General features: G+C 35.0%; 1 protein-coding gene across 10 annotated transcripts in view; it reads right to left on the reverse strand.

Annotated features, from left to right (window-relative positions):
• Window positions 1–18477, reverse strand: part of PHF20L1 (PHD finger protein 20 like 1) — an 83275-nt gene that overhangs the window by 32929 nt on the left and 31869 nt on the right. For all 10 annotated transcript variants that reach the window (XM_057531728.1, XM_028168193.2, XM_057531734.1 and 7 more), the window contains 5 exons: window positions 15201–15453; window positions 12877–13065; window positions 12409–12615; window positions 5729–5785; window positions 4354–4461 (listed from right to left, as the gene is read on the reverse strand). In XM_057531728.1, the coding sequence (XP_057387711.1) occupies window positions 4354–4461; window positions 5729–5785; window positions 12409–12615; window positions 12877–13065; window positions 15201–15453 (814 nt within the window). The remainder of the gene's footprint in view (window positions 1–4353; window positions 4462–5728; window positions 5786–12408; window positions 12616–12876; window positions 13066–15200; window positions 15454–18477) is intronic.

The following is an 18477-nucleotide window of genomic DNA, read 5'->3' on the forward strand; positions in this document are numbered from 1 at the left end:
GGGCTAATGGCGGACTCTGGGAGGAGTCACGCCAAAGAGTACTTCCCAGAACTTCTGCTTCCAGTGTCCCTGTCCTCACGGTGAGACACAGCCACCCCCCGCCTCTGCAGGAGACCCTCCAACACTAGCAGGCAGGTCTGGTTCAGTCTCCCCTGGGGTCACTGCTCCCGATGCACACACTACTTTGTGTGTGCCCTCCAAGAGTGGAGTCTCTGTTTTCCCCAGTCCTGTCAAAGTCCTGCAATCAAATCCCGCTAGCTTTCAAAGTCTGATTCTCCTCCCGTTGCCGGACCCCCAGGTTGGGAAGCCTGATGTGGGGCTCAGAATCTTCACTCCGGTGGGTGGACTTCTGTGGTATAAGTGTCCTCCAGTTTGTGAGTCACCCACCCAGCAGTTATGGGATTTGATTTTACTGTGATTGCACCCCTCCTACTGTCTCATTTTGGCTTCTCCTTTGTCTTTGGATGAGGGGTATCTTTTCTGGTGAGTTCCAGTGTCTTCCTGTCAATGACTGTTCAGCAGTTAGTTGTGACTCTGGTGCTCTCGTACGAGGGAGTGAGAGCACGTCCTTCTACTCTGCCATCTTGAACCAACTCAGTGACTTGATTTTTAGCTTAACCATTTTGTTGATTAGATTCCAGTGGGTATAACCCATTTATTTACATAGTGATACGGAGTCCACCGAATGGACAGGTGGACACCTGGGCCGATGCCAGTGCTGCTGTAAACATTCTTGTATATGTCTCCCGATGTACCTACCGTGTGAGTTTAGTTAGGAATCTGAGGTCACGTGGTAAGCACATCGTCAACTCTACTCTCATCAGAAAAGCATCACTGCTTTTCCATAGCAGTTGTACAGCTGTCTCCATCTCCTCAGCAACATCTGACATCATCCACCTTGTAATTTCTGCCCATGTGGCAGATAGGAAATAGATTTCACCAGGTTCTGAAAACTGCATTATGCAGCTTCTCATAAGAGTGAGCACTGTATTATATAATCATTTTATCATTTTCAGGTTTCCACTTCTGTGAAATACCTGTTGAAACCTTTTGTCCATTTTCATACTGGGTTTTCTTTTCCTTTTTGAACTGTAAGGGTTTGAAATACATTTTGAATACTAATGCTTTGTCAGGTATTTGCATTGCCAGTATCTTCTTATGGTTTGTGCTGTGTTTTCACTCTCTTTATAATGCTTGTGATGAACCAAAGTTCATTTCAGTCTAATCACATTATCAACCTTTTCATTTCAGGTTAGCATTTTTTGTTTAGAAATCTCTGCCCAAAGATCATAAAGATGTTTTCCTATACTTTCGAAGTTCTATAGTTTTGTCTTTCACATACTAAGTATTTAATCAACCTGGAATTGATTTTTGTGTACGGTGTAAGGTGGAGTCCAGTTTCATTCTTCTTCACCATATGGATTATAAATTGTTCTAATACCAATTACTGAAAAGTTCATCCCTTACCTGTTAAACTAAGATGCCAGCTTTGAATAAACCAAGTTTTGAAATATGTATGAGTCTGCTTTGGATTATCCTGTTCTTAATAAATCTATTCTTTCGAACTACCTCACTGTTGTAATAACTATAACTGAACAGTAATTCTTCTCCTTATTCTTCTTCAAGAGTGACTGTATTATTTTTGGCTCTTTACTCTTCCATACTAAGTTTCAGAATCAGCAATGAACCTATAGATTTATTTGAAGTGACATCTATAGCGAATCTACAACCCCATGAACATGAATTATTTCCCATTTGTTTAGGCCTTCTTTACGTTTCTAAATAAAGTTTTATAATCTGCTATTCATAGTTTTTTGTTTTTCAAACATAAGTACACATGGGTGTATCAAATGGTTTTTCTACATTTATCAAAACTGTAATGTTACTGTGGTGAATTTCATTAATTGATTTTCTAATGTCAAACCAACTCTGCATTCCAAACCTATGTGGTCATACTTTTAAATATACTGCTAGATTTAATTCCATAACATTTATTTATGTGTTTTGCATCTCTGTCCATAAATAAGAACAGCCCGTGATTGTCCTTTCCCATACCATTCTCTTCTGATTTTGAGAGCAAAGTTATTTAAATCATCTAAAGTGAATTTGGAGTTGTATTAGTTTCCTGGGGCTGCCCCAACAAATTCCCACAAATTTGGTGGATTGAAACAATAGAAATGTATTCTCTCTCAGTTCTGGGGGCCAGAAGTCCAAAATTAGGTCTCAGCAGGGCCATCTCCCTCTGAAGTCTCTAGGGGCAAATTCTTCCTTGCCTCTTGCAGCTTTTGGTGGCTCAAGCTCCTTGGCTTGGAACTGCATCACTCCAATCACTTCCTATGTGTTTGCACAGGCTTCTCCCCTGTGTCTCAAATCCCCCTCTCCTTTCTCTTGTAAGACACCAGTCATTTGGCTTTAGGGTCCACTCCAAAACCCAGATGACCTCAATCTTAATCATATCAGCAAAGATCCTATTCCCAAACGCTGTCACGTTCACAGGTATGGGGGTCAGGAGTTAGACACCTACTTGCGGGGTTCACGATTCATCCCACTACAGGAGTGCACCCTCTTTTTCTAAATTCTAAAATGATTTATGTAAGTTTGGAATAATCTGCTCCTTTAATGTTTGGTAGAACTTGACAGCAAAACTTGTTGGACCAGGACGTCTTTCTTCGTGAAAAGATTTTAAAATGCTGATTAAATTTCTTTCAAGGTTTGAAGACCATTCAGGTTTCTACCTTCTTGAATAAGCTTGGTTTCTGGCAATTGCCCATACCTTCAAATAACCTCTCAAGTTCACTGGCATAAAGTTGTGTACATTATCTTATTTTTATGTCTGGAGCATCTGTAGTTATGTTCTCTTTATTCTTAATATCGTTTATTTGTACATTTTATGTTCTCTTTATTCTTAATATCGTTTATTTGTACATTTTGTCTTTTTTTTTCTTAACAGCCTTCCCAAAGGTTTGTTGATCTTATTCGTTTTTTACAAAAAAATTAATTTTGGCATTTTTCATTTCCTCCTACCATTTCTTTTTAGTTTATTAATTTCTGCTCATATGTTTATTATTCATATTCACTTCTACTTTTTTTGGACTTATTCTTTTCTAACTTCTTAAGCTCGAGACTTAGCTGACTTTCAGCCTTCTTTTCTAATATAAGCATGTACACCAATTGATATTCTTCTTGTAAGTGCCATTTTAACTACATTCTCAAGTTTTGACACATATATGACATTTTCATCACCTGTCACATTCTTAACATCTTACTTTCCCTTTGGTACTGTGCTTTCATCCATGAATTATATAAAAATATTTTGCTTGATTTCTAAACATATGGGACTTTTTGTCTTTTCAATACTGATTTGAGTTAACTATAATACCTTTAAAATGTGTTGAGGTTTGCTTGAAGCTGCATCCCATGGTCAAGTTTAATAAATGTTCGTGTCTGTTTGATAAAACTGTCTACTCTGCAGCTGCTGAGTTCAGTGTCCTGGACAGGTCTATTAGATCAACGGTGCAGCTGCCATCTTTCTTAGTATCCTTACAGATACTTTTGAGTTTTGTTAATTTATTAATTACTAAGAAAGATATGAGGATGTTACTCAGTGATGAAATTTAGAAATTGTATGTCTAGAAAGATATAAAGTGAACTGAACCTTTATCATTATATGGTAACCTCCTATCTCCAGGAATGATTTTTGCTTTAATGACTATCTAAAAGGACATCCTTTAGAGACAGGCTATTGATAGAAAAATAATTTGGTTTTTTCCAGGTTTTTCTAAAAATGTTTTCCCTCATTTTTGAAAGCTAATTTAAGGGACTATAAGATTCTAGATTGAGAATAATTCCTTCAGTACACAGAAGGGTACTTGGTCAGGGTATCCAGTCCACCACAACACTGGCAATGAAAGACTCTATCAGTTGCAGTGATTAATTTACAAACCACTTAATTTACAGACTGTAGTAAAACAGAGCTGCATATTTTCAAAATTAGCAAGACAAGGGAAAGCTACTACAGGAACTTCTCAGCTGTCAAGAACATGGGAATATTGTCCTACCATCATTTTGGTAGAAAAGGACAGTTGAAAGCATCTTAGAATTTTTAAAAATGGGTATCACCAGTTCAGCATACACTCAGCCCTCTGTATCCACAAGTTCTGCAACTGGGGATTTAACCAACTGCAGATCAATTTTCAATTTCCAAGGATATGGAACCACAGGTATGAAGGGCCGAATATATCACGCCATTTGATATAAGAAACTTGGGCATCAGTGGATTTTGGTATCCGCTGGGGGTCCTGGAACCAATCCCCCCCGCCTACCAACCGGATACTGAGGGAGGACTGTACTTACCATGCTGCTTAGATTTCTTTTTCTTTTTCTTCTTCTTCTTCTGCTTTGGTTTGTAGTGATCTTTGTCCCTCTTCTCCTTTCTTTCTTTATCCTTTTCTTTTCTCTTACCTAAATGACCAAAGTGAGTAAGTTAGTAATCATGACTGATCCTGAGTTGTTCCTCTGTGGTTAACCTAAAAGCAGCATTTATGTTTTAATCAGCTATTCCAGTCACCTGCCCAGAGTGGATGGATTCAATTAAACTGTTCCTGTCATGAGTCTGGAACTCCTGATTAGCTTATTGGGCTATAAGAGGGGATCTTCATTAGCAGTGTTGAGAAATCCCAACTCCTGACACCTTAAAGTTAACACAGACAGTAGTTAAAATCTTTAAATGAGTAATATAACTCAGTTTCCTGATGTGGCAAGAAATAAACTCCATAACTTAAGAAAGACCTGACTGAGGAGACTCAGCATTTCCACACAAAATTTAATGAGAAAATATACTAGAAGCTTAAAAAATAAAAAACAAAAAAACTTGAACTTTTTTTTTCTTTGGAAAAACAAAAAAACTAAATCATTTCCACAAATAATTCCTTCAGTCTTTCAATACTTTCCCAGTGTATACAAGAATGAAAATAAAAAGCACAAAGAAAAAAACTTATTTCATTAAACTAAATTTTGTCCCCAAATTTTAAAATATTCCTTTTCCCCAATCATATGCACTTTAAAGAAAATGAACAGATGTTAAAACAGTTTCCTAGAGTATTTGATTTAAAATTAATTCATCACATATATTCAACTATTGTTCCAACTCAGAAAGGTTTAGCCCATAACTTATCAACCATATTAAACCAACTTTCAGTAACTCAAGCTCCAGGTAGCTAATCTGTAGAATACTTGAGACTATTATCCATCATTCCAAAACTTTTAGTCATTATAGCACAGAAGACAGAAAAGATAGCAGAAAAACTTTTAGTCATTATAGCACAGAAGACAGAAAAGACAGCAGAAAACTTAGTAACTTTTTAAAAAGTAAGTAAAAAAAAAAAAAAAGGCTGAAAAAAAAGGCTATTTTAATTTACCATCCATTCTCTAAGTTTCAACAATATTAAATGGCAGCTTATTTTTAAACAGTCATAGTTTTAAAGATGTTCAAAAACATCAAGTTCTCAGAGAAAGCCTTAGGCTCCCCTGACAAAAAATACACATACTACTGCAAGATATGTATTTAAGAAATCACATATTTGGAGCCGAATAACACTAATAAACACTAAAACAGATGATCACTTACACCTAAAGGAGCACTAACAGGTAAAAAGTAAGGGACAGACTATGTCCTCCCACTGCCAAGCCATCTATAGCCTTTTGCTTAAAGATTACTTTCTGTTCATACCAAATGTAGTTGAGCTTTTTTCTTCCAATTTCACTTTTTTTTCTGTTTTCGATATTCCTGCAGGTTTAGGGGAAAAATATGTAAGTTTAGTCAGAAAGGGTTAAAAGTATGGGACAATGTTTTAAATTACAATTGCTCACAAAACTCTACCTAAGACTCTTTTCCCCTAAAGGCCTACATTATTTTATTGCCTGAACTAGTAACAAAGAAGTGGGATTTCTTACTTCAAAGGGATAATAAATTAAGAATGATTTTTGTTCCCTCAGACTACTCAGATTAGATTCCTAGTTCCACCATTTATTAGCTCACAGCCTCGAGTAAATCATTTAACTCTCAGTGCTTCAGTTTCCTTATCTGCTAAATAGGACTAAGAGCATCTACCTCCTGTTGTTATCAGTATAAGATGAGTCAAAATGTGTATTGATGAAATGCTTAGTGTCTGATAACTACTAAGTGTTTTTTTCACTTTCTCCTTTATGGTGGGGTAATAATTTGAGACTACATCAGTTCTGGAAATAGCATAAATATGGGTCTGAACATAAAAAATGTTAGGATAAATGCACTAGGCAATCAGTTAAGATCAACTCTGGCATCACAGCCTTTGGCAATCCATGTTGAAATGCACTCCAGTGGTAGGTCCACGTAACATTTCTGCTCCTGTGACAATTATGACAAAATGCTATTCCAGTCATCCAAATGAAATACTAAATTTCACATTAAATTATACTGGTTTTCAACAATCTGCATAAAATTTTTAAACTAATATTTAACCTCTGTTGCCTAGAACAAACTTGTACCTTTGAACTCCATCATGAATGTGTTATTAGGTTATGATAAAAGCCAAAACAGAATTATTCTATAAATCATTTTAGTCTTTATCCAAATGTAAGATATAAAGGCTTATCATCACATACAAAATATTCAACCTTAGTGGCACTTAGGTCTTATTATCTAATAGTCCAAAATACATTTTAAAACCAATAGTGCACCTCATGAACTGTGCTGCTGACACAGACACACTTAACCAAGCTTCTCAACTCATATTCAACCACTGCCAATGCTAATATCTTATGTGTGTCTAGGGTTAATCTAAGAAAAACACTCTAGTGCATTTAAAATACAATTTCAATCTATTAAATTATGCTCTAATATCACCAGTTATGAGTTCTTTGATTTTTAAATCACTGCAGTACAGTATCAAAAAAGCTAGCACTTTATTCATCTTACTGCAAATAATTTACATAATTTAAATAAAACACAATAAAAATGTAAAAATACCACTCAACTTGAATTAAATGCTAATAAGGCTCTAATAATAATTAAGTTTCAAATTAAGTAAAAATATTGATAATCTCCATGACAAAAAGATTTCTTATGACAAAATGAAAAGGACATCAGAGCAAAGAGAAATACAATTAAACTGCCTTATTATCAAAACTGTTGAACAAATGCCTCACTTCCTTTTACTAATCACTGTTTACTAACAATTAATGCCATGAAAATTCCACAAATTTGATGCAATTTTCTTGAAAATGACAAGGCATTCACAACAGAAACAGTAAGAGATTTGCTTTCTAAATCCTCTGTGACAGTAGAGCTATACCAGAAGCAGCCCTTGATCATGATTATTGCCTTGTAGGTCCCTCCCTAATCCCCAGGGGCACTGAATCTCCAGAGTGAAAGGTGGAGCAAGGCCAGAATCCCCTGGGGCGATTCAAATGGAAGGAACTGCCTTACAGGGCTGCCTTTCCTGACTGGAATGTGTGGGATCCCTCAGGTACTTGGAAGACAAATAAAATGGTCCTGAACCTCAGCTCCAGAACACAGGTCAGCACAGCAGAACAGATTCAGTAACTAACAGAGTGCTTTCAGGAGGACCAGTTCTAGATTGTTTTCACATGTTCTGGTGGGTCCCAAACCTTTATATTTCTTAACTGATAAAATTTTGAAAGTAAAATTGGGGAACTGAGAAAGGCTGGTCAACATTTTACACAACTAAGGATATTAAAATAAATATTTCTATATGCAATAATGGCAAAACACCCATGCCCAAATAGAAAAAAAAAATAGATCTATTCAAGAATTCTACAAAAGAATCAATTTCATTTTATGAGAAGTTCTCTACCTTGTCCTTATTTCACCATGCACTAGAATTTGGGAACCAAAGTACGTGGATATTAGTTTACAGAATAGTGATTTTTACACTAAATTTTATCAACAGAACATTTTCGTCAAACAAAATATTACATAATATTCCAATACATAATACAAACCCCCCCGTCAAATGAAAAACACAATAAAAAAACGAATGGAGCTGTTTAGATTAAAGCAAGAGCGACAGATCTCTGAGCCATGCCTGCTTTCACATCCTGCCAGGCGCAGTAATGTGGAGAGGTTTCGGCAGTGTGCTAAATATCTGATTCTCCTGGCAAAAAAGCAGGCTATGCCTGAGACTCTCCGTGGAAACCCCAGGCTCTGTACAAGCCATGAACATCTGCTGTGGGGTGGAGGGAGATTACGGAGTCTCTGGTTGTAGTTTTGTTTTGTACAATTCTGGAAAAAAACTGAAAAACACTTTAAAACAAAAAGGCTTTTTAGAAAGTAAATGTGAAATTGGTGTTCCCACAAGTCAGAATGTGACTGTTATTGTCTCACCCATCCATACACTGAGCTTCCATATTTTAACTCCTTGAAGGGGACAGAGTAACTCAGTATTTGTTATATCAGTACATATATCCAGTAGATAAATAAGAAAACTAGTTAACATCCCAGTTAGCGACAGAACTAAGAGTAACAGAACACTCTATCCTTACCTAAAACTGGTTGGCTCTGTTAGAGAAAGCATTCTGATAATAAAATAAAAACAAAGGCATCGATTTTTACAAGGGCACCAATGACTGTTTTTGGTAATGGGGGCAGCAATAGTATTCTTAACCTTGGTTAGTCATATTGTATGCATGCTTCCCAGTGGAAGAATGCAGAGGATTAGGGCAAGTTCATTATCTATACTGGAAAAACAACTGTTAACCTATTAAGAACACATGTATATAATAATTGGATAATTCGCATAATCTCATTAATGCTTTACCATGACTGTGATATGAGCATGCACATATCACTCACACGAAAAAGTAAAACTCGAAGTCTGTTAAACTATTTCAGTTAATGACTAACATCCTCATCATTCTTAATACCCCAAAAATTCCAATTTGAAAAAAAACACCCCAGAAAATGTCTTTGATACAAGTTCTGGTAAATAATGCTTTCTGCAGAAGTTTTAAAATTCAACAGTAACAAAATTTACTTTTATAATTAACATGAAACAAACCAAGCAAACAAATTAAAAAATTAAAAAGAAAGAAGAAACAAAAACAAAACACCTGGTACTTTGACTGCAGATAGAAGACAACTTGGGAAGCAGACAGAAGGCCAACAAATACTACGAAACAGTTTCGAGAGGGTAGCTAACAAAAATGTTGACAGAAAAAAGCACGCAGACTACTGAGAATTTCAGTGCAAGTCAGACAGGTTCACAAGGTTTTAATAAAAAGATGTCCAATTAGAACATGACCTGAATTCCATTACTTCCCTCAAAAAATAAAAAATTAAAAGGGGTAATAGAAATAAATCAGAATCCCCCCAAACCCCGCATTCAAATGCTATGCCTGTGTTCAACCCTCTAACAAATGGACTTCCAGTAATTAACATTTAAATCCATGCATTACCTTGATTTAAGCAATTAAAGCTGCCGGTCATCACCATACTTAAGATGATCCTCACTCTTCAACAAACTTACAAATACATCACATTACAAATCCAAACTCCTCTCTACCTTTCACTTTTCCAGAAAACTATCTTACACCTTTGACTTTCTCAGTTTTTCGAATACTTAAAAAGGAAAAAAATATTGTGCCTTCCCTCTACCTCAGTACATTTTTTAACCATTATGAGAAACAAAAACCACACCCCAATGATAATTAGCTACATCTCCACAAATATACCAGAAATTCTGGGGGAAAAAAATCAAACCACTAGGCTAGTACTCTGATTAGATACAAAGTCACTGGAATTAAAGATTTCCATGTACAATCACTACTTTGACATTTTAGGATACATCATTCAACTAACATAACTTAGTTATTATATAGCTATTTACATTCGTCTATCTTTCAGTCTTGTTACTATTGCTATGTAAAAGAAAATACAAACGTTTTCAAATGCACATCTAAAAATAAATTCCCGGGGCTTCCCTGGTGGTGCAGTGGTTAAGTATCCACCTGCCAATGCAGGGTACACAGGTTCGAGCCCTGGTCTGGGAAGATCCCACATGCTGCAGAGCAACTAAGCCCGTGTGCCACAACTACTGAGCCTGCACTCTAGAGCCCATGAGCCACAACTACTGAGCCCACGCACCTAGTGTCCGTGCTCCGCAACAAAAGAAGCCACCGCGATGAGAAGCCCGCGCACAGCAATGAAAACCCGAAGCAGCCAAAAATAAATAAATTAAATACATAAAGTAAAAATATACACATTTTAAAAACTAATGACTTTATCATTTAAAAAATAAATAAATAAAAATAAATTCCCCAATGAATATATATCATTTTTTTTTTTTTTTAAGGATTTTCTTATTTATTTATTTATTTATTTATTTTTGGCTGTGTTGGGTCTTCGGTTCGTGCGAGGGCTTTCTCCAGTTGCGGCAAGCGGGGGCCACTCTTCATCGCGGTGCGGGGACCGCCCTTCATCGCGGTGCGCGGGCCTTTCTCTATCGCGGCCCCTCCCGTCGCGGGGCACAGGCTCCAGACGCGCAGGCTCAGCAATTGTGGCTCACGGGCCCAGCTGCTCCGTGGCATGTGGGATCTTCCCAGACCAGGGCTCGAACCCATGTCCCCTGCATTAGCAGGCAGATTCTCAACCACTGCGCCACCAGGGAAGCCCGAATATATATCATTTTAACTTGAACATATTTTTCATATATTCGGTACAGCAACAAATTCCAGATTGCTAAAGGACTCATAAGAACTTCACCAGGAAAAGTATCTCAAAGGGTTAAAGGTGATTCAGAAATCTTGTGAAAACAGGGAAAAGAAAAATTAATTACCCTACAGATAGAAGGGGCTTAGAAATTGTCCAAAGACAATGCATCAGTTTTGGGAAATGACAAGAAATGTTTCAAAGCCTACAAATCTTCAAATTTGGGCACTGATTTTTTTAAAACAAGATATGGAAACACTATCACATACAAAATAACTTCAATCTTTTATTGATTAATGGAATTGTAGAACACTGTATGTTTAATATTAGTTACACTTTCACTTTGAAAGAAGGAACAAGAAGGTAACAGCAGTAATATAAAAAGTATGCTTCTTAAGTTACTTCAATCATTTTATTTTAATATACACCACCACCAGAAAAGAGCAAGCTCTATTTTATACTTCACCCAAGGATTTGATAAAGTGGTTTCAGAGAAGATGCTACTAAAATCGATTATCCCCAATGCTCTCTGGCTGCTAATCAAAAAACAGTTTTATGTTTTTCCCTACTTCTGAACTGACTCAATTCATCTCATTCATCCATCTACTGATAATTCCAAATTAGTAATTTACCGGAAAAGCATTTGAAATTAGTATTTGCCTTTTTTTTTCTTTTACTGTAGGGACTCTTTGGTTGAGGTTAAAATTCTATAAAACTTCCAAGTAAAGCAATGTAACCATATAAGGGAAATATAAATAAATATAAATCTAATATTCTGTTAGATTAAAATATCAACTTGATAAAATACCTCCGAAAGATTTCAGATTACAGTAAGTGTCATAAAATCATCAAAAAATGTCTTATTGAGGGGCTTCCCTGGTGGCGCAGTGGTTGAGAGTCTGCCTGCCAATGCAGGGGACACGGGTTCGAGCCCTGGTCTGGGAAGATCCCACATGCCACACGCAGAGCAGCTAGGCCCGTGAGCCACAATTACTGAGCCTGCGCGTTTGGAGCCTGTGCTCCACAACTAGAGAGGCCGCGACAGTGAGAGGCCTGCGCACCGCAATGAGGAGTGGCCCCCACTTGCCACAACTAGAGAAAGCCCTCACACAGAAATGAAGACCAAACACAGCCATAAATAAAATAAATAAATAAATAAATAAAATTTAAAAAAAAAAAAAATGTCTTATTGAGTATGGCTGATTTTACACATTAGACTCCCAAAATAACATTACAACAAATTACATTTAAATTTTGGAGATTCTGCTCCAAAATATGGGATTATATGTAAGATACAGGTATATAAATTAATTTAAGCTAAGTGTTTCTTAAATATTAAATTCTATTAAATCCTTAAACCTAAGTATTGAGCCCATTAAGTTATTTTCTGGCTTCAAAACCAAGAAACTTCTGTAATTATATTTAGCTCTAATAATTCCTATTTAGTAGAAACAGGCTATAAGAAAGAAGTAGGGAGAAGGAAGTAGATTAAAGTGACAAAATCAGAAGTATATCCAGAGAATATGATAGTAAACGGTCACACAAAAGGACTTTAAACAGACTGAGAAACCTTATCTTCCACAGATGTTATGGAGAAGTATTTATAAAGAGGAACTACATATTAAAATAATGTAATTATACATCAAACTGTTTTTACTGTATAAATGCAAGCCTAGCTAACTTGTAAAATGAATCTTTTTTACCTGATGCTGTTGGAGCTCCTCTTCCATCAGTTACTGCTTTGGAAGAAAGATTTGTAAGCATCTGTGTATCTTCCTTTTCTGCCCTGGGGCATTCATTATGGTAAGAGGGATCTGGGGCTAGAGGTGCTGTAACTTCCGAACCACGACTTAAGTCAAGAGGGAGACAGGGTCCCAGTTTCTCAAGTGACAAATGTGCAACATCAGGCACTACACAAAATAAAGAATGTAATATGTTAATATAAATACACTGCCTCAGTTAATATCCATGTGGATTAAAATGTTATATAAATTAAACAGTGCCTGGAAATAAAGACAGCACTAAATAAATACTTGTAGAATTAAATGAAGTGCTTATAAGTCCAAAAGATGTTAAGGAAAAAGCAGAAATTTCTTAATATTTTAATAAGCTTTATCTCAGTGTTTTGTCTTCTTTTATGTTTGGTTCTATAGAAAATCAATATACATTACCCTCTGGTACTGAAGACTCTTGCTGATTTTGAGAACTGATGGAGAATACTTTCCCATCAGTGGCTGGAGAGGGAGGAGAAACCTTTTCTACAGAATCATCAGGCATGGGCAAGGTGGCTAAACGCTGAGATCTTCTTCTCCGCTCACTATGCTTGAAAGGTCTAGGGGGGTTCACAGGCTGTGGAGGACCTAGAAAAAGATCTTCAATGTTCACGAAGCAGATACATGCCAGGATCATCTTATAATACTTAAGGAGAAAAATGGGAAAAATGATTCAAATTCTGCCCTCTGATGTTGTAAGGTATCCACAAGGAATGGTATGTTCCAAAAGTAATCAAAGGCAAAAACTGCCCTCATTCACAAGGGTTAATCAAAACTTCTAAAATCTAAAGCCTACTAGAACCAAAAGAAAATAACATGGAACATTAATTTCAGGTAGTTTCCCAAGTAACAGACTACAGTTAATTCTCTAATTGCAGATCGTTGTTAGTTGCCATTTTTCCTTTGGGAAAATAATCTCTGTATAGCCAAAGATTAAAAAAAAAAATTATATATATATATATATATATATATATATATATATATATATATATATATCCCTTTTGCTACATTACAAATCTAGAAACTCTAAGGAAAAAAAAAGGCAGGGGCATAGGTGACAAAAATCTGACATGCATTGTAGAGTTAGTGCTTTACTTGCCAAAGTAAAACTAATGTAAGTAATTTTATCCCACCCTCGTTCCCGCAAATGGATTTTTATAAACATATATTTGGGCCTGATTCATTAAAAAAAATTGAACACAAACAACTTTAAGTACTCATTATGGGCAAAAACCGAGGATTTTTAAAGAATATGACACTTCTTGTACTCACGTGTTTTTTGTTTTGTTTTAAAAAACTAACTTGGTGAGCCATTTAAGCATCTTCTAGCTATGTATTAACAGAAGTTTGGAAATTTTTTTTTTTAACCTTTCATTTTCTACTTTCTACATGGCATGTAAACATGTTTGATGATTTAGAACAGGCAGGACTACATAAGCCAATATACGCATGTTAATTTAGAAGGAGGAAATAAGAGTGGTTTAAAAAGGTTGATGCTTTGGGTATTTAAAAATAATTTTACAAAAGTCAAAATGCAAGAGACATGGTGATAATGGAAAAACAAAAGAATAAAATTCAGTTGCTGTAACACTGGCCATAATACCAAAATACAAAACAATTGCAAAATAAAATACGTATCAATGTCATGTGACATTGTAGTGACTACTAATGATATTATTTCATGATAAATGCCATAACGAAATGAAGCTTATGAAGAAACAATTGAGTTTTTCTGTTTCCATCCTTTCTAATCATTTATTAAAAAGAACCAAAACAAAACAAAGAAGTACCAAAACCTGATCAAAAATTGAAAAACACGGTTTGGCAAAAAAAATACAGCAATGGAATGCAAGAGAAAGTTAATATATTTGACTGATAGAAGTCTTCTCAATGTCACCATTTTTAATTGTTGTGGAAGATATGCTATGGAGAAGTTCATAAGGAAATGTGTCATATTCGTTTAATAATCAGGTTACTAATTCATTCACTGTATAAACAGCAAAATTATCTTTTACCCAGTGACTTTTCAGGTAATTATTTTTCATATGTCTCTAACTTAGAATACTAAAACATGAGAAACACACAGTCAACACAAATCTTGTCTTATATATATCCAAACCCATGTCAAAAGGCTATTTAAAAAAGACCAAGTTAACTCTTGAAAGATTAGTGGTATTGAAACAGTAAAATCTTTAAAAATAAGACCAAGGAAGCAATCTTCTTCTTTCATTAGTAAGATTAAACTGAAGTTTGCACTCTAAATCCTACAGTAAGAACTGAATAAAATGTATTGCCGAAGGGGGTACAGACAACTGGAGACAATAACTAAATCTATCCATAAGAACAGTCTTAGGAGTTCAGGAAAACATCCACCATGGGTCTTTTTGTATCTCATAATGGTTTTGTTCTGTTTTTTTGTAATGAATCAGGCCTCTCATTGTGCTTGGATTATTAGTTGAGGAGAGTCAAACTACAGTGGAATTTTGGTTATTAAATGCTAAGGTTTCTTAACCAGCAGTACAGTCACTGTACCTCTGTACAATACATCAGTCAGAAATGTAAATGGTTTTTGCCCCTAAAATAGTTTCAAGTCTTCCCTATCATATCCACTTAAGTTTGAATTTTTAAAATGCAACTTCATAAAAATACAATATAACTACAACCAAACTGTTTTTAATGTATCTTATAGGATAAGTAACTATTTTTTAAAAATCTGTGCTCACTAGTTTTATTTATCATTGAAGAAGAAAGCTGAGATACAAGCGTCAAATCCTCGACTTGTATTAATTCTGGGGAAAGTGGTGATTTAGGGGGTTTTATACACCCAGAAGAATCTCCAGATTCATGTTTGCATTTCTTGCTGCGAGCCTTCCCTGAAGACAAAGTTGAGGATAACAGTGCAGGTTTCTGAGTGTTGGCAGAACTGCTAATGTCAGCTTCATTTTTTTTCTGACTTTGAGGTTTAGGTGAAATCGCCTGAATAAATAATAAAAAATTGATATTTTTATTTTGGTTTCTTCATTTTTGTTCTTGTTTTCTATTTTGATTGTTAAGCAACTTTAGTATCCAAAAACATTGTTAAGCAACATATAACATTTCTATTACAAATGAAAAACCAAAAAGAACCCCACAAATTATTAACTAAAAGTTGAATAGGCTGTCTTTAAAGGGATGCTGTCAACTTGTAGTCTAAATTTCGGTTTTTTTAAATGTATTATTTATAATATTCTCAGAAAATAAAATGTTATCTTACTGGACAAATATGTTCTGTATTGAGTTAAAATATACCTCTTTTGACACCATAATTACCAATGACATTGACAATAATTAGGTAAATAAACAGCATTTTCAAGTTTTAGAGCATTAGAGGAATACATTTAAGCTTCTGCCTTTCAGATTTTTTTTATAAAATAATTTCCTTTATCAAGTTCAATGCAGAGGTTTAAGTAGACAATTTCCCTTTAAAGAAAGATCTCAACAGGAAAACAATGATCAAATTAACGAAACATTATCTTTAACTCATTTTAGTGCTGAAAGCTAGAGTTTCATAAGCATAATGCATCATGAAATCAAAGCCACCAGCAATACAGAGTTAAAAGACTAAAAAACAATACAAAACAAGCAACAACAACAACAACAAAAAAAAAACAAGGAGTAAAACCAAGTGTAAGTTAAAAACATTGGATTTAAAAACAAAATACGTCGCATTCTTAGATGAGAGTTTTTACCTTCTTCCTGCCAACTGATACTTTTAAAAAAAAATTAGAACTTTGTCAGTTCTTTCATAAAGAATATCTTCATTCATTTGGCAGTAAAATGTCCTACATATGTAAAACTATATGTGAATGTGTCCTAAGACAACAGAGAACAGCCACATTCGATGGATTTGCAATCTATGGTGTTGGAATGCCTACCCTGTATCTCTTTTTGATATATGTATCTGAGAGCAAAGTATGAGATACACTTTTTTTAAAAAAAAACCTATGCTAAAATAGGCTTTTATAAAGAACCAAACTACTAGCTCTATGAACAACATGCTTGTCCCCAAGATACCTTTTTACTTCCATATCTTTTGTGAGGGATGACCATCAGGTCTGCAGTCTGCAGTTCTCTGGAATATGGAAGATCATTGTCTGGGGACCAAACAGCTTTCTGTTCCCACTAAAAATATTTATAAAGCGCTCAAATTTTGGTGGGAAAAAGTGAATATGTGGTATTAAGTAAGGCACCTCTGTGCTACAGGTGGCACGCTGGGCACGCCACACGGAAGGGCTGGCGTCAAGTGTCTCATTCATTGCGTTGTCCTCATTTCTATTCTTGAATTTACTCATTACACACGTGTATAAGTGCAGACTAATCATTTGAAAAAAACCCTCCATATACAGAAAGGATTCCTAAGCTTATCATAAAAGGTGTTGCCAGAAAAGTAATTAGAGCCATTACTTGTAAATAAACAATTTTATTGTTCATCTTCACATATGTGAGAGACATCACTACAGCATCCATTACTCTCAAGTTACAAAGTTATAAAACAAGATTTTAATACTTAAATTAATATCTTGATAAGGTGCTTAACCTCTAAACAAGGACAAATTAACATTTTTAAAAACTTACTGAATTATGCATCTAATGCAGGTTTTATCCAAAAGTAAATATAACATGACAATTCCCTAATACAATTAAATAATCTATAATTAATAATCTGAGAACTGGGGCTCAAGACCACAGAGTTTGAGTTTTTTTTAAATGTAAATAAATAAATCCCTTAGGACAGTAAGTTTTGGCCTTAGGCCTGTTATAAATCTACGTCATGAGTGGCATTATTTTACTCATTAGGGCAAACAGAGGTTAGTGACAATCTCTCTCCTTCAAGTCTATTGTTGATACCGAGATGTAATTAAGAATTTTATAACTCGGCTTTTTAACTTTGAAGAAGGGCAAACACTTAGCACAAAAATTAAGAGTATGGTTACAAAACATTTCACACTGAAATCAACCTGAATGACAAAAAAGGGGGGGAACAGCATTCTGTTCCTTAAAAATATAAAATAATTTACAAAGTTTTCATTAATGATCATTGGTCTCTTCGTTACAAAAAACTGGGAAGGACTCTCAAAATTTTTTTGATTATGTAAATAAAAACAGCCGAGTTACTCAATTTTTTTTCTTTTTTTTTAAGCTCAGTTTCAAAATGTTGTACTTCTCTCTGAAATGGGCACTGCCCTCTACACTAACTTTCACATATAATAAGTAATTTTCACAATCACATTCATCTCAGCAGGATTGTGCATAATGAAAGATTGACATTGTAATGAATTTTCCAGAAACATTTTATTACCCAAGTCCCTGATTTATTGCATTCTGAGAATACCATAAACAGTGGTGAAGATACAAAATACTGTTATATCTGGGACGTTGAATATAGTAATACACAGTAAAAAAGTCACTTAAAATTTGGTTGATATACTGACAATAACGGCAAAGACTTAACCGTTTGATGACCACAGAAAATCAGAAGGTATGATTCGCTGACATATTAATCAATTTAAAAGATCATTGATTCAATACAACATTAATGGAGGCACCAAAACAATGCACTGTTATCAAATCAGGCCTAAAATAACCCTGAAAAACTCAATACAATATCAATTAAATTTGGACTGGTTTTTAAAACGCATATAGAGAAGAGCAACAGGTACTCATTGTAAAGTCTTCTTTATTAGGCTACTAATAAAGAAAATTGAAATAATACAAAAAGGGTATATTAAACCTACATTAAGGCTCAGATTTTAAAACAGGAGAACCAAGGAAATCCAGTTATGGCTATTACTGTGTTCTTATAGTCTTACAGTGCCCAAGAAGGTAAGCCCTTAGGAAATGGAAAAGCATGCACAGTCCACTATATACAGGTATTGTGGGAATCTGAAGGTAGCCAAGGCAAAATCTAGCAACTGCAACCTTCACTTTTAAATTCCTCTATTAGGTGGTTTAAAGACAGAC

This window comes from Balaenoptera acutorostrata, chromosome 17, assembly GCF_949987535.1.
Source record: "Balaenoptera acutorostrata chromosome 17, mBalAcu1.1, whole genome shotgun sequence".
NCBI lineage: Eukaryota > Metazoa > Chordata > Mammalia > Artiodactyla > Balaenopteridae > Balaenoptera > Balaenoptera acutorostrata.